This window comes from Poecilia latipinna, unplaced genomic scaffold (assembly GCF_001443285.1).
Source record: "Poecilia latipinna isolate Pla-1442-1.1 unplaced genomic scaffold, P_latipinna-1.0 Scaffold1110, whole genome shotgun sequence".
NCBI lineage: Eukaryota > Metazoa > Chordata > Actinopteri > Cyprinodontiformes > Poeciliidae > Poecilia > Poecilia latipinna.
Window position 1 is genome coordinate 79,732 of NW_015113726.1, and position 12,289 is coordinate 92,020.

The window sequence follows — 12,289 nt, forward strand, 5'->3', positions numbered from 1 at the left end:
CTGGGATCTAAAAACCTTCAGCCAAGCTTTGTGTTTTGTGAATGAATGCTTGTTTTGACTTGTCTTTTGAACATGAACCATGACAGTTGTTGCCAGTGTTTTATTTTCTCTTGCAACAGCTCTTATCAAAACCAGTTTGGTGTGTTGCATTTTACTGTAGCAAATAAAAGAATGTGAGAAGGACTATTTTTGGAAGATGCAATTCCACAGAAAGGATCTAAGACTCGGCACACAAAGGGCTGTACCACTGAGTCACCTGCATGAGTGTCACATGACTGGCAGTAAAAATAAATAATTGTAAGGTTTATCCAAAACTAAAAATATTCCTCTATTTGGAATTTGGTTTGGTTTCTTCAACTGACTTAATTTCCTAGCATTTAGTCTACAAAAATGCTATAATCCTTGGATCTGTGAACTACTGAAAAAATAGCATAGGTTATATATTATTTTACCAATAATGATGACTTAAAGTCAAAGTAGGTTACTTAAATTGTGGTCACATAAAGACAACTGAGTCAGAGATATTGGAGCACAGAAGAAATACTGCAGACAGTGATTAATGCAATGAAGAAGCAAAGGAACGAGACAACACAGATGATTTCAAGAAAGATCATGAACAGAAATTAAACAGAGCAACAAGAAAACTGTACATCCCAAAAGTAGAACATAATAATCCAACATCATTTTTCATTAATTATGGAGGACCAATACATAATTAAAAATAATAACTTTCATTTCTAAATGTGTTAATTTGAAGTTGTTTTGAATGTTTACATGGATCACTACATAGAGAATAAATGAGTTTAACAAGTATCAAATCCTTCTTTCTTTACTTCTAAAAGTTGAGACAAACAGGTCTGTATAGAAAACAGAGGCAGGAAGCTTTCCCCTGGATACTACCCTCCTCCTGAAGCCACACACACTCTGGTTTCCTGAATTTGTGGTTAAGCGTCTGCCAGTGTTAAGAATGTGTAAGAAAAGTTTTTTTTATGATGAAGTAACAACATTCAGATTATTTTGCTATGTTTTTGCTTATTTGTGTTAAATTCATGTTGTGCTTTTTAAGACCTGAAGCATCTGTGGAGTTCAGAGACGGTAAAGAAGAATTTCTTTTTTGTCATACTAAGACGTCTTTCATCATTTTCGCTTTGGTCCTTACAGCAGCTCTTGTACTGCAACATTAATATCTTATTAGCATTACTCTCATTCCCACATAAGCACCAGCCCAAAAGAAGTACAGTAACAGGGAAAGAATGTTTGATCCGATGTTTGGTTACCTTCCAGCGAACCAGATATGTAAATGTACAGGAAGAGCGGTGCGCTGCTCTCCTCCCACTTGCAGCCTGTGTGCATAAATAGCAGCTTCGACACAGAGAGATGAATTTCATCCTCACTGGATAACAACCCAGAGTCCTGGTGTCCTGAAGCAGGTGAGTTCTGGAGAAGAGTGCAGTTAGAGGGGATATACGTCTTAGTCTTGTAAGTCTGTAGGAAGTTTCTCATATAAATTAGCTTAATGAATTTCTAAGCTTTATTTAATTGTTGTTAATTCTTTTAAACTTGCTTTCATTCCTTTTCAGACTGTATTGACAGACAAACAATGGCAGGTAAGTGTAATCTTTTTCCAAGAATTTTATTGTCCTCTAAGAGAAATTATTGACAGCAGAAGTGCAATGACTGAAAGATTCAGACACAATAAAGTGAATATATAAACATACAGTACAGATTATGGGAATGCAGTTTGGTCCATGTTCAATGAATTAAAGCTAATACTCTGAAAAGCAAGAAAAGGAAATAGATAGATATCTAAATTAATGCATAAGATAAAAACTTGAAATGCAATAAAGGCTTTCTCTGTCATTCTCCAAATGACAGTGGGTTTATTAAGAGAGACGGAGGTTGAAAGAAAAAAATTGTTTAAAATGATTGTTTTTGCAAGCTCTGTTGCATTTTCCTAATAATTTATAGTCACCAAGCAGAATACAGGACGGTTCCATCAAAGTGTTTTTGCCTGTTTAATTACCGTAGACAGACAGCAAAGGACAAGAATGAGAATTCCACCTGATAATTTTCATCAAGGTTTTCAGGAAGTCTGCACTGTAAAAGAAATCTCTAATTTACAGTAAGATACCAATTTACAGTAAAACCCATATAAATTTGTTGCCAGAAATATGGGTTTAACTGTATGAATACAATACATTTCCAGCAACCACAGCTGCTGTTTTTTTAACCTTAAATTAGAGACTTTTTCTTTTACAGTATAGATTTGTGATGCATGGAAAATGAAATCTTCAGGCTCATTTAGAGCAGAAATCATCAACATGATCTCCACAAACCAAAATAATGGTGCCAAGATGTTAAGATGTTATGTGCAATTCAATGGACTGGTTTTACCATTGAAACCTTTTTTCTCTGGATTTGCTCTGGCTCATAAGTTTTTTATTGTTGTTTTAGATGAAGTCTTTAAGAAAGAGTTCCTGGACGCACATAATGCCTACAGGGCTCAGCATGGTGCTCCAAAACTGACCTACAACAGCGAGCTGAACGCTGAAGCACAGAAATGGGCTGACCATCTTCTGGAGAGCAAGCTGTTGGGACACAGTGATACTGAAGATGGAGAAAATGTCTTCTATTCATTCAATTCACAGAAAGTTACACCAGAAGGTGCCTTCTCCTTTTCTATTACATCTTTATTTACTGGCTTTGATTTCAAAGTAATGCATTATGATCACAGTTACAAAAAAATGTATATAGAAAATAAAGAGGTGACTGTTGTCTGCTTAATGTTTGGTTACTAAAAGGAGAAGTTATCATGTAACAACCTTTAGCGTCCCAATCTGTTTTTTGCATTCTCACCTATTTATTCTAATGATTCAGGAAGCCAAGCTGTAGATGCTTGGTACAGTGAAATCAAGGATTATAACTTCAGCAAACCTGGACAGCAACCAAAAACTGGTAAAGCACTACACACCTAACAACTTCTAACTGAAACACAGATGTATTAAAAACATGTATGAGAAAAATTTACACAATAACAACACCTTCATCATCCCAAATCGACCTTTATCCTCCAGATCACATTGGAACTGTCATGGTTGTTTGCATATATTATTATTTGTCCTGTTGTCTCAGAGCCAAACATAAAGTGAAAAAATGTACTTAGTTTAGCATTTCTGATTTCCCTTTGAAAAATTGCTTAGTGAAAATGAAATCATACTTTAGAAGAAATATGTTTATACTGGCAATCCTGAAAAGATGCTGCAGATGGTCATTGTCCTGTCATTAGAGCTTGAAGAGGCAGCAGACGACCATCTTCTTCAACATGGTGGAATGCTCAACAGAGAGTTTAACACTGCAGTCTGATTGGACTTCTGTCTGTCTTCCTGCAGGACATTTTACCCAGGTGGTTTGGAAAAGCACCACGGAGCTTGGTGTTGGCTTGGCCACTGATGGTCACACTGTCTTTGTGATTGGGCAATACCGCCCAGGTGGGAACATAACGAACAAAGGTTACTATGAAAACAACGTTCTTCCAAAAAGCTAAAGGTAACCATTAGAACACATTTCATTTCCTTCTAGCAAAACTTCTTTACTTTGTAAACAGAATAGAACTACTCTCCTATAGATTGAGCTTTCAAGCTTTATTATTTTGTTTCACATGCTATCCATACAATCAAACTATGCAGACATATACAGAAATAAATAATAAAATCTAACAATACAATGTGGACACACTTGTCACAAGTAGCAAGCAGTCCCATTAGTAAGAATAGACATTTGTATAGATAACAAGAGAAAGGAAATTATTCCACCATGCAGGCTCACAGACACACACAGGACATTTAGCACATGTCAAACATCCACAGCAACATGATTCTGTTCAGGAGCTAAACAGGATGGGCAGCAACCTTAGCTTGGCAGCTGTATTGCAACTCAACTCAGTTCCATCTTCTGAAAGATTTTTTCCAACCAACTGGAGACGGTCCAGTCCAGACATTTCTGCAGCTACAAAAGTCTTTATGAACTCTGTATTTTAATAATCTAGGGCTTCATAAAAATGACAAGACATTCTTTTCTATCTGCATATTTAATATGTTTACATATTTCCTGACTCAATCTTTACCAGTATTTCCTGTCTTGTTGCAGAATAAAAGCTGTGCAGCGAGCTGCCAGCAGAGGACGGACTGCTGCAGGTTACACCTCCAGTGAGAGGAAGTCAGCTGAGGGGAAAAGAAATTGGATACTTCTGGTGATGGGAAGGGGAGAGTCTTTTTTTCTTTCTTTCTTTTTAATTATGACATACAGAATAGTGTAATTAGTGATCTGGGCAAAATGAACAAAGCTTCAAATAAATCTTTTCCTGGAAATGTCTAGTGCAATTTCATTTGTAAAGCATGACCATGCATACTACCATGCACATTAGTTTGCATATTATTTACTCTTCTGAAATAAATAAGGTTGTTGAGTTTTGTAACCTAAAAGAGGAAACACATGGTGAGTTTGTGGAGCCATTTTTTTCTGAATTCTATCAAGCAGGTTGTCATACTGATTTGATTATTTTGGAAACCTACAGACAATTCACCTCCTGGCTCTACGGACATAAAGGTTTGCTTTAAAATAAAGTAAATAGTGCTACCAAACTACTGTCCTACAGATTGAAAGTCTGTCCCTATTGGAGCCCAATGTGAAGCACATCTCCTCCAGTCCATAAGCCTGGAGGACCAAGTCACTTCCTGTTCGGTTTCACATTACTTTGACTCAAAAGCAAGAAGAAATAAAACAAATTTAAGCCAGTGTAACTAATAAAAGTTCCTGCTACAATATACATAAAAATTACCAAAAAAATCTTAAAAAATTAAACCAAAAGAAAAGAAAAACAAAGAAGGAAGAAAATAAATTCTCAATGCAGTCACAAAACAGTAAGAGAATATCAATGTGCCTCAAAATACTCCTAACAAGAATCATTCAGATCTCTGAAACTGTTGGGCAAATTCCACAACAAAACCAAATACATTAAAAACAATTGTAAAAAAAAATAATAAATGGAAAATATTTAGTGAAATCAAACAAGAAATCCTTATTAAGGTGAAGATTGCTTTCAACATCTAAACCAAAAATCTCAACAGCAACATAATAAAAGTAAAAATTAAACTTAAAGAATAAAAGTGTAAATGGTCTCTATTTGAGTAGCGTTCCATAAAGTTCAGAGAACCCTAGTCAAATTCAGACTATATTCAGTTATTCACCTATTTACACACACATTCACACTATGTTTACACACACATTCACACATTGAATGTGTGTGAATGTAGTGGTAGTGGTGAGCTACTGGACTGTTGCCGCTGGAGCAGCCTGATGTATGCATGCACTGGCGCCAGCAGCCAGGCGTTACGTCTCTCTTTACCAAAGATGTAACGCCAGACATGAACCAGTCTGAGGGATTTGAACCAACAATCTACCAGTGACAGCATGAACTCCTACCTCCAGGATCTCCATAAAACGTTCATTTCAGTTCAAAAAGAATGAGGAAAAGCCACTGCTTATTAAATTCTTAATCAGTTTGCATGTGGATTCAAATCTTTTACACATTATAAATATGTATATATAATTTGTCCTCAAGGTCACAGTTAGCCATCACAACATACTTTCTTCCTTCATTATCCATCATATACTCTGTTACATCCATGTGCTTTTATAATAGCGTTGTTTTTATTTATTTTTTATTTTTTTACCTGATTTGTGTTCACACCGCACTTCAAATCACCATCCATAGTTCTATTCCTCAGTTTCAGTCTGACTGTTTTGCACATTTTGTTTGTGCTTTTTGTTTTCTAAAATCTGTTTATCCTCTTACCTCATTATTCCCTTTTTTCCAAGAATATTCTTTACATATTTTCTAGTAATTATTTCCTGCTCTGTACATTGTTTGAGCAGTTTTGTGTTTGACAAGTTCCATACATTTCATCTTGTTCATCTTTAATAAAATAAGTTTCTGTGCTCCAGATGGAACATTTTATGAATTATCCTTATTGCTTTTTATTTTAATGTGCATAGTTGCTGTAAATTACATTTCCATGTGTTTCCCCAAAATCTACACATAATAATATAAGCATGATGTGACAGTTGAACAATGTAGTATCTTTTCGAATTCCTGGTTTATCATGTACTTTTTTTTCCCCAGCACTGCAAAACTCCTTGTTATTTTTGCTTTTGCATGACTAAAGCAAGGCTTCCAGGATGTTTTATGATCCAACATAACACTCTGAATTTTGCTTTCATATACTCATTTAGTATATATCTTAATATTACTGTCATTATTTGTATTTGCTCCATTATTTTTCACTTTCCAAATCAAATTATCTTTGACTTACCTAAATTCATTCATATTTGATTGTTTGGCAACACTGTTTCAATTTACTGATTTCTAAAGGCATTGATGCTGTAGCGCTCCCCTGACCAAAAAATATGACATAATTACAAAAATTACGTCATATTTATAAAAATCTTGAGAATTGTTTGCCATGAATTTGCAGTGCTCTGTTTGGGTCAGCTAATGCAGTGTTACCGTATTGCTGGAGACTATATTTGCGCTGAGTAATCTGTTTTATCTGAAGACACCCTGCTGGTAAACAGCAGTGTCTGATAAGAGGAAGGAAAAACCGTCTCTCTTTACTAAAGTGGGAAAACAGCGCCACCCAGTGACTCATTTCTGTGGTACAGTGTGTGAAGGTCTGAGATTATTCTGTTTTTTTTTTTTATTTGTTTAGTTTTTTGTGTTTTTTTTTAAAGAGAAACACTGCATACTAAGGTCATGTTAATTGATTTTGTGAAGTTTCATTGACTGTTGTAATGTTTTGTGTCATTGCCTGGTACTGCGGTCTGTCTCTGGTCAAAAAACAGACTTTTTATAGAGCAATTTTGTTGCCTTCTGAAATTACATTGATGGTTGATCATGTAAATTTGAAAAAAATCTTAAAAGCTCTCTATTAGAGAATTATTTACTAATGACCTGATGGAATGTTTAAATTTGATCAGGTCAATAGTAAATTTAAATTGATAGTCTGTTATTGTTGCACTTATTTTTCAGTATATTTTAACTTATGATAGGGTTGAAAAAGTTTGTGTGGTGAGAATTTTTCTCATGCCTTTTCATAATGTTTGTAAGCTATGTAAGCAGTAGATTTGAATTTTGTGTTTAATTTCACTTTGTTTGTGTCCTAAGAAATACCTTTATGTTTTTCTCAGGAATGTTCATAAAGGACTCTTATAATAAAGTTGACGTGGACAATAAAATTACTATTTACTCCTGAACCAGAAGTGACTGGTCTTTGGGTTGTACATTTTCTCTGGTTCTGAGCTGGCCCTCATACAGACTCTGTTTGGAATAAAGCCCAGCAGAAGCAGTGATTCCTCCAGCAGCTCAAGAAGAACTGCAATGAACAGTTAGGTCCGCAGAGCGGACCATCAGGTTTGACCTTCCCTCCACTCACGACTTGTACTGGGTTCAGAAAAAGAGTTAAAATCTCTGCAGACCCCTCACATCCTGGACACAAACTGTTTTGACTTTTACTTTCAAAGCAAAGTGCCCAGATCCATACCATGCATTTTTGCACTGATTTAACCTTGTCTTCTTGTTTTGTAAAAACATTGTATATTCACATATTTACAAAAACGTTTTTATTTTTATTTATTTATATTTATGTTTAAAATGTATTTTGTTAAAATTAAAGTGTAGCCAAATTTCTTGTTTGCGTGTCACCAAGATGGTGAATTAAACTGATTATACATTTGTATTTTTGGCATCTCTGCATTTGTGGCACAAAACAGAGCCGATGTTACCTGCTGTGACAAGTGGTGATTTGATCAAGAGTCAAAATCCAGAGCTGAAAGGTCCAAATGTAGATCAAAACTAAAATAAATTGAAATAGGATGCAAAATAATTATTTGTTTTGTTTTTTAATACTATACCATAGTTACATTTTACATATTTTTATGAAATCTACATGTTCTATCTTCATGTATTACTGCTTGACTGTAATGATAAATATAGTAGTTCATTATTTTAATACATGGATATAAAATGGAATAGGATGCCAGAGCTTAGCCACATCCACTCACTGAGGAAAGTTGATTGTTTTATGCATTAGTTGTGGTCTTTGCCTCCACAACAACATGAAAGAACAAACTGAGTCAACAGGTTGTGGTGGGTGTGGTCCAAGTATGCTGTGGCTTTTACTTTGTTCCAGCACCTGTACGAGATATTGAAGGTTCTTATAATGTCCAGCAGGATTGTTCAGATCAGTGGATCCTTCCAGCATAAAGAACTATTTTATTATACTTATACTCTTTTATGCTTTGTGTTCTTTTTCACTTTTCTATCCTGGTGTCTTTGATTTACTGACATGTCTGTACCGCTTTCACAGCAGCAGGTAAAGTTTCATGGACCTGAATGGCTACATTCGTTTTGTGATAACCATGTTAGACATCAATGCTGCTTTTCATACAATCAGTCCTCATTCCTCTAGGCTGTAGAAATACAACTACTCCCCTTAACTTTTTCTTCACTCAATTTTCTTTGAACTTCTGTATATGTTGTTGGAATATTATGTGAAAGACTGACACAAAATAGTGGATATTTGTGATGTGGAAGAAAATATAAACATAGCTTTTATTCTCTTTACAAATATAGATCTCAAAAGTGGCATGCATTTGTATTCAAACACCCTGAGTCAATATTCTGTAGAGGCAAACCTAACTGTCGATAAAGATGCAAGTCTTTCAGGATACATCTCTTCTGCACATTGACATTTTTGTCCATTCAGATGGGAGAGAATCTATTAAGAGAAATTTTCAAGACGCTCAAGTGAAATAAAGCCTGAGGTTTAACTCAACCACTCATGGAAGATCAGATTCTGTAGTGTAGTGATTATGATGTCTACCTAACATGAAAAAGATCTCTGGTTTGAAACTAGACAGAAACATTTTTTTATCAGTTATGTGTTGTAGGTCCAGTAGACAGTTTCACGAGTGTGATCTGGTACATGCAAAGTGACTTCTATGGTGTAAGGGTTAGCACTCTGGTCTTTGAGTCCAATAACATGAATTCAAGTCTCAGGAGGATGTCCTGGTATTGTACCTAAAAATTTGCACAAAGCAATAGCTTTCAATAGCTGCTTTCACTGTTCATTTATTCTCTAACTTAAATCAGGTAGAAATCAAGGTTTGACAGTTTCTCCACCTACTTACTCTGTAATAAATATTTGGCACAGTCTACAGCCCATCATTAAAATTAGCCTTTGGCAATTTTTCAGCCTTCTACCTAGAAGGTCATAAGATCAGTTTTTGTCTTGTAGTGATCATCATGTTTAATTATTCTGGTTTGACTGTTTCTAAATAAAAATATTATTATGAACTCTGGGCTCTCAGAGTTATGCTTCTTTAAAGATTACACTTTGCTTTTCTCCAGATAAGTTGCTGTGTTTCTTGTGGAGTTTTATGAAGCTCCCAGGGTGTGACCAGCATTTAGACAAAACACATTGTCCTAACGTGTCTTTACTGGGGTCCCATGTGTGGCTTGAGTGAGTTCTGGTCTGAAAGCATTAGTCAGACCGGTTTATTCCGGATGCGGTGAGTCAGCGGTTCTCATTACTGACATTAGACCAGCTGGTCCCATCTCTGTGTGCTCGACCAGCTTAATACCCACAGTACCTACTGGATATAACTGGACCTTATACTTTGGTCACTTTGTTCATTTTTGTTCATTACTTTTGTTCATTATTAGAAAATTGCCAGTATAATGGTGTTTAATGTAATTGGAAACAGTTTAAAGAACAACATGCAGTCTAGGACTATGACTAGCAGTAAAACGATACATTCGGTTGACGATAAAATACTATCCATGCTACAGATTCACAAGTTGTGACAGAATGCTGAATTTCTGTTCAGTAGAATAATCTAGACCAGGTTTGAATAGTCAAAGTATTTTAGATGTGGAACAAGAGATGGTGAAATTGTAGCTTTTAGTCACACTGACCCCTTATAGTGTTTTAGACTGCAGCCACATTCACCCAATTGCTCTCACTCACACATCAGCAGGCAACTTAGGGTTAATGCTTTCTCAACATGTTGTCAGGGAGAAGGTGGAATCAAACCAACAACCTTCTGATGGTAAGACAACTCCTCCACCCACTGAGTCACAGTTACCCTGTGATGACCCAGTATGGTCCAGATTCTTTATAGAACAGTGGACTAGCCCTGTTGAAGTTTAATTCAGATTCATCCTGTTGGAAAAGTTTGACTGTACATAGTATTGTTCATGTTTTCCTATAATATTTTTTTACAATATTCTTTGGTGGTTAATATACTGCCACAAATATTAACAATTAAGAAAATTTTAAAAAATTAAAAATGAACAGTTATGAATTGGACTCCACCAAAGTTGCCATTTGTCGTGGATTCTGTTCAGAACTTTTATAGACAGAATTTCTAGGTACAGCCGAGGTATTGAAGGGATCTGCTTGGTGGCCTTATCTTATGACCTTGTATCTGCTCTTTGCGTATGGTGTGGTCCTATTGGCTTAATCAGACCCTAACCCAACTAACCCTAATGGGGTCTGTGGTGAGTCTGGATCTCCCTGCTTAGGCTCCCTGCAATCTGACACCAAATGGATGGATATTAATTTTAACCTACTTGTCTTGTAATACCTGGAGATAACTATGTATTTTGGCAGTACATAAAGACATAATTCTGAACTGAATCCTGGGTGGCGTGGTGGAGCAGTTGGTAGCACTTTAAGCAAGAAGGCTCTGGTTTCAAATCCTGACATGGAGTCTTTCTAGATAGAGATTCCATATTGTCCTGGTGCATGTGTGGATTCTCTCCAGATATTGCAACATGAGGTTGTCTGAAAATCTGTCCATCCTGCCTTTTGCCAATTGAGCATTGGAGAAAGGCACAAGCTCCCACCTTGGGCGTGGCCCTGCAGGCAGGTTATATACAATCGATGGATGAACTCAATCTTTCAAATAATTTTTACCAAGAACTATTCACATTAAATTAAATTAGTCTGTGTTCTTCAATGTGTACCATGTTGGCAAAATTTCATCATGTTGTATGGTGATATTAGACTTGACTTTTATATCAAATTCTTATAATAGCTAAGAACAAGGTAAAAAGAATTCTAATTTGTCCAACAGACTTCACAAAAGTACTAAGAAAAAGCTTCTTGCAGCTTCATACAATTGTCTACTCATTTTAAGTTTCTCTTCTTTTTGACAGTTGTGTTTTTTCAAAGTAGCCATATTACATATTCAGAAAAATTCATGCATCATCTTGTGAAAGCATTATGACCTCAATGTTTGTCCAACCCTCTTTTGTAATATTTATTTTATGTTGTTAGAGTGGGATGCTGAATGCTGCAGTGCCCTGAAAGATGCTGAATCATGAGAAGTATAGCTTGCAGTAGATCAATGCAGTTTCACACTGCAGACAGACTACACTGGACATGCTCTATCGTCACAACATAACACTGTACTTAGATTCAAAAAGGGAAATTAGCTGACTGTATTGGAAGCAGATATTTTGCCTCTCAGAGAGAATTTTCCTCTGATTAATTTCCTGCTGACCTGATTCAAAGTGACACTGTAAGCCTAAACCACACACCAACACATCCTCCCCAAAGAAAGAGATCGATGAATAATTGATTAGGTTCTGCTCAAAGGATATAGACTGCAAGCAAGCAAAAGGAACAGAGATCATTAAGAAAGTCCACCATTTCCAGAGACTCCCACTAACATAACATAAGTAAAGATTTCATAGGAAAATGCAGTGAGATTATCTGGTAAGTGTTATAACATTTGTAACATGAAACTTGATATTTCCAGTTAATTTTACAATCCACCTCTTATAATGTGCAGGTGTTTAATTTGCATGCTGAGTCCAAACAGTAGTGTCAGTCAACCAAGTTTGGAATCCAGATGGTTTGCATTGGCTTTCCACCCATACTGACTAGTGATTGTCCCTCTCAAATGTCTTAGTATGGACAGATTTCAGCACACATCCAAAAGCTAGAGGGAAACTAGTTGCTCATTTGTTTAAATTTTGACTCATCTTCTCTGTAACAGCTATAACACAGAATTAACAGCGAGGGCCTTTGTAGATGACCTTACAACAGTGTAAATCAGTGTTTCTCAACCTTTTTTGGGCCAGCGCCCCTCTAACCTTTATCCAGGTCCCTCACTGCCCCCCATCAAAGACTTTGTAGGCTACTTTGCACTGACCATTATTTTA

At 35.9% G+C, this 12,289-nt stretch overlaps 1 protein-coding gene across 2 annotated transcripts; it reads left to right on the forward strand.

Moving 5' to 3' along the window:
• The first annotated feature begins 978 nt into the window (after positions 1 to 978).
• Positions 979 to 4,367, forward strand: LOC106959696 (Golgi-associated plant pathogenesis-related protein 1-like). 2 transcript variants are annotated; one of them, XM_015052439.1, is made up of 7 exons: positions 979 to 1,095; positions 1,285 to 1,430; positions 1,581 to 1,607; positions 2,455 to 2,664; positions 2,878 to 2,955; positions 3,390 to 3,546; positions 4,147 to 4,367. In XM_015052439.1, the coding sequence occupies exons 3-6, from the start codon at positions 1,601 to 1,603 to the stop codon at positions 3,542 to 3,544; spliced, it is 450 nt and encodes a 149-aa protein (XP_014907925.1). In that variant the 5' UTR covers positions 979 to 1,095; positions 1,285 to 1,430; positions 1,581 to 1,600; the 3' UTR covers positions 3,545 to 3,546; positions 4,147 to 4,367. The 2 variants fall into 2 exon arrangements, with proteins under 2 accessions (XP_014907925.1, XP_014907926.1); XM_015052440.1 differs by lacking the exons at positions 979 to 1,095; positions 1,285 to 1,430 and adding an exon at positions 1,461 to 1,479.
• The last annotated feature ends 7,922 nt before the right edge of the window (positions 4,368 to 12,289 follow it).